This window comes from Dreissena polymorpha, chromosome 1, assembly GCF_020536995.1.
Source record: "Dreissena polymorpha isolate Duluth1 chromosome 1, UMN_Dpol_1.0, whole genome shotgun sequence".
NCBI lineage: Eukaryota > Metazoa > Mollusca > Bivalvia > Myida > Dreissenidae > Dreissena > Dreissena polymorpha.
Genome location: NC_068355.1, coordinates 115,980,140 through 115,984,288, shown reverse-complemented (window position 1 = coordinate 115,984,288; position 4,149 = coordinate 115,980,140). Strand labels below are relative to the sequence as shown.

Genomic DNA, 4,149 nt, shown 5'->3' with positions numbered 1-4,149 from the left:
GTGGAAAGCTTCAACTCAGTCGAAGAAGCATTCCCTCACAAGATGGCGCTCCACAAAGTTCCTCAATGTTGCGAAGGCAAAGCATGGCAATAATAAATGATAACAAAACAAAGCAGAAGAAAAATTCGATGCATTGGCTGTTAAATACGGATACAACGCGCAACGAATGCATACAAAAACTAGTTGAGATGAAAAACTGTTTCTAGTTGCAATTTGTTCATACTTCGTTACTTGCACGAGGTCGCAGCAATAATTGCTTACAAAACGATAAGACAAAAGTTTAACTCATTTATGCCTAGCGTCTAAAAAAGGGCCTTGGAAAACAGCGTAGACCCAGATGAGACGCCGCATGAAACGGCGTCTCATCAGGGTCTGCGCTGTTTGCTTAAAGGAATTTATGTAAGAAATGTTCTAAATGTAGAAATAAATATACTAGAGTAAGACATCCCTAATTTTGGAAATGGGAGAGTCCACTAGGCATAAATGGGTTAATATAAATTATTTGAAAAATAGAATAATACATGTGGCAATAGTAATTTTTTACGGTGTCACGAGTATCTGTAAAAATAAGCAATATGTTGTAAACGCGTAACTTGTATTCGTCAAGTGATATTTGTATTCGATTCGTGTAATATATTCTTTATTTTCGAATTTTTGCCTCTAATTTCGTATTCCTATTTGGTGTTTGTTTAATTAAATTATTATTACAAGAACTGTTTTTAGCATAACGTTTATTTTCGTTGTCTGTGTTTCGTGCACTATATTTTTTTATTATCGAAATGGTTGACTCTAACTTCGTGCCCCTTGTTGGTGTTTGTTTAATTAAAATATAATTACAAGAACTGTTTTAGCTTAACATTTTTTTCCGATAATAATTGGTGTAATATTTTAAGTCTTAATATACACAGTAATCGTTAGTCATACATTTGCCAGTTTGCAATATTTCTACATTATAAAGCATTTACGTTGATGAATAACTATGTTTTTCATGTTTATACTTTGGTTGAAAAAATATATTGCCTTTCCGTCAAAACTTTGTTGTATTGTACAATTCGTAAATGTTCATGTTAGTGTTGTGTCGATATCACACAAAGCTATGTAAACAGAGATAACACTAAAAAATGTATAATTGAACATAATATTGTTTGCTTTATAACCCCTTTGTGTTTACAACAATCATTGCAGTTGTTAATATGTTTGTATCAGTGTGGCTTCAATTGTACATGGACGGCATCGAATACCAATTTGAATATTCGCATTTTCATTCCAAGTTTCGGATATTCTTTTTTTTTTACTTTCTGGTATTTATTTCATTTAAATGTCAAATATTCAACACATAAACATGTGAGCATTAATTACATATGTTGTATTAGTAATGAATTATCCATACTTTTATCAATAAAACACCGAGATAAAACTGTCACATCTATAAAGCACAGGTGGTTAGCGTGTGGCTATGATATTAATTGGTGAAAACATCATTTTGAATGATAAATAATCATATTATAACGAAAATTCAACTTTTCTGAAAAAAAATCACTATCAAATAGTTATATATATATATATATATATATATATATATATATATATATATATATATATATATATATATATATATAATAAAACGCTTTTATTAAATTTGCCGTAGCTTTCGACCTCTCGGTCTTCTTCAGCGGCGTTTATTTTTGAATAAGCATATCATCTTTAGCGGAAGTGACGTTATATTATCGCACGTTACATTGCGCGCCTATTTTAGTCTTTTGTGTTTAGTCCATATGGTTTGAACGTCCTCAGTTTGCGCTTCCAAAGTTGTTCGATGGTCTTCCGGTACTCGTCGGATCCATTTAATTTTCGAGTCCCATGACCCGGAAGTCTGCGACACTGTGGCCGTTTGTGTAGAAGTGCTCGGCTACCGGGTCGTTGTGTCGAGTCCGTATGCGGGACAGGTTAAGAAGATGTCGCTGGTACAAGGTATCTCCCGTTTCTCCTACGTATACGAAGGTCTTACACCGTTCGCAGTGTACAGCGTAGACTACATTGGTGGATTTGCAGGTGACCTCGTTCCGCACATTGTAGCTTTTTCCGGTGGTGTCGCTGAACTTTTCAGCCTCCATCATGTATGGACAGATTGCGCACCTCTGTGCCCCACAAGGTCCGCTCCTGTTGTTAACTCGGATAAACATCCGGTTGTGCTTTTTATGAACCAATATGTCTTGAAGGTTGCAGTCTCTTCTGAATGCTGCTAACGGAGGTTCAGGAAAAACGTTTTTCATATGATCTGAAATGTGGAGTGTTGGCAGGTGTTTCCGGAGGATATGGCCGACATTTGGTAGCGCTCTGGAGAAAGTGATAACGAGCGGTACCCTGGAATTACTTTTTGAAGGCACTTTTGTATGCAGCAGATTTTCTCGCTTCTTGTTATCAACTTTCTTCAGTTCTGTCTCGACGAATCGGCCATTGTATCCTCGCTTCTGTAGTTGCTCTTTTATCTCATCTCTGTGTTTTTTGTAGTCCGTCTCTTCCGAACATATTCTTTTTAGCCTCACACCTAAGCCGTACGGAATGGCCTTCTTCGTAGACTCGGTATGCGACGAGTCCATGTGCAGGTAGAGGTGCCGATCTGTTGGTTTGGTATATAGGTCTGAAACCAGCCTTCCTTTTCGAATAGACGTCATGGTGTCTAGAAATTCGAGCTGCTCTGTGGAGTAACGGAGCTCTAGCTGTATTCGTGGATGGATTTCATTTGCAACCGCATGGAATGTCTTTAGTGCCTCCAAACCATGTGTCCACAAGCCCCAAACATCATCAACAAACCGGAAGTAGGCTATTGGATGTTTGTTTGATTTTGAAAATAACTCTGTCTCCCAGGCTCCCATGTAGGTCGATGCGTAATTCATTCCTAAGTGCGATCCTATAGCAGTTCCTTCATTTTGCATGTAGTGGTCTCCATTGAATGAAATGGTGTTGTTATTTAGAACAGTGTCTATCATTGTGATCATGTCGTTGGTTGGTACTTCCGGTTGCACTCGCCGATTGAGAGCTTCAAATACTGCAGCACGGGCTTCTTCTCTTGGTACGCTGGGGTAAAGAGCCTTCACATCCAAACAAAATATGATGGTACCGTCTGGTAACGGCTGCTGTATCTGTGTTATTTTGTTTAGGAAGTCGGTTGTGTCTCTCACATACGACGGAAGTGACGTCACATGATCGCGTAATTCATTCTCCACTATTTCCGCCATCTTCTCTGTCGGGTGATTGCGGCCGTTTACAATAGTGCGGAGAGGCATCCCAGGTTTATGAAGCTTCGGGTTGCCCTGAAGCTTACCGGAAGTTCCACCGCCGCTGGTGAGATACCTTTTAAGGTCACTGTCGATTGAGCCCTTCTTGTATAGGGTATCGGCCACTTTCTTCACTTTGTTTTCCACAATCTTTGTTTTATCACCCGTCACCGCGACGTATGTCTCACTGTCCGACATTTCACACTTCAGCTTCTTGACATAGTCAATATATATATATATTTGATAGTGATTTATTTTTTCCCCAGAAAAGATGATTTTTCGTTATAATATGATTATTTATCATTCAAAATGATGTTTTCACTAATTAATAGCATAGCCACACGCAAACCACCTGTGCTATAAAGGCTAAATATTCGATCACAATCCGTATTATTTTGTTCGCTCCTGTGTTAACAAATCTAAAAGCGAAAGTTGTCATTTGTGAATTAATTGTGTATTTACCCGATACGACATATACTAGATGAGTTATGCAGTCTCCGTTTAAACGTTCATACCATCTCATTTTGAGTTTTCGCTCACCTGAGCACATACAGTCTAGTAAAAACGAGGACTCAATGGGCATGATTGGAATGTTTTATTTGAAGATTATTATGAGGGTCTACATTTTCTTGGGTAAAAGATTATTGTTGTTCCCACAAACAAAACGTTTCGATGGGAGCCAAATCAAAAATGGTCGCCAAGACGACATTAAGCGATGCAAAACCGGTCTTCTTAACCTCATTGAAAATAAGATTGCCATTGTTAAACTGTTTGCATGACTTTGTATCAATGTGTTGTTTTAATGAGTTACCTTCGGAAAATAAAGAGATTATTATTATTATATATAACCCATTTATGCCTAGTGGACTCT

The 4,149-nt window shown here is 37.7% G+C and overlaps 1 protein-coding gene across 1 annotated transcript; it reads right to left on the bottom strand.

Annotated features, from left to right (window-relative positions):
* Positions 1-540: 540 nt before the first annotated feature.
* Positions 541-3,476, bottom strand: LOC127845994 (uncharacterized). The gene is made up of 3 exons (XM_052377208.1): positions 3,204-3,476; positions 2,364-3,143; positions 541-558 (listed from the first exon to the last, which is right to left on the bottom strand). The coding sequence occupies exons 1-3, from the start codon at positions 3,474-3,476 to the stop codon at positions 541-543; spliced, it is 1,071 nt and encodes a 356-aa protein (XP_052233168.1).
* Positions 3,477-4,149: the final 673 nt, after the last annotated feature.

Excerpts from the sequence above, each read along its gene's own strand:
- LOC127845994 (XM_052377208.1), bottom strand. The coding sequence starts at position 3,476 with ATGTCGGACAGTGAGACATACGTCGCGGTGACGGGTGATAAAACAAAG. Across the intron at positions 3,144-3,203 it reads AGAATGAATTACGCGATCAT|ATACAGCAGCCGTTACCAGA; the intron begins GTGACGTCACTT and ends AAAATAACACAG.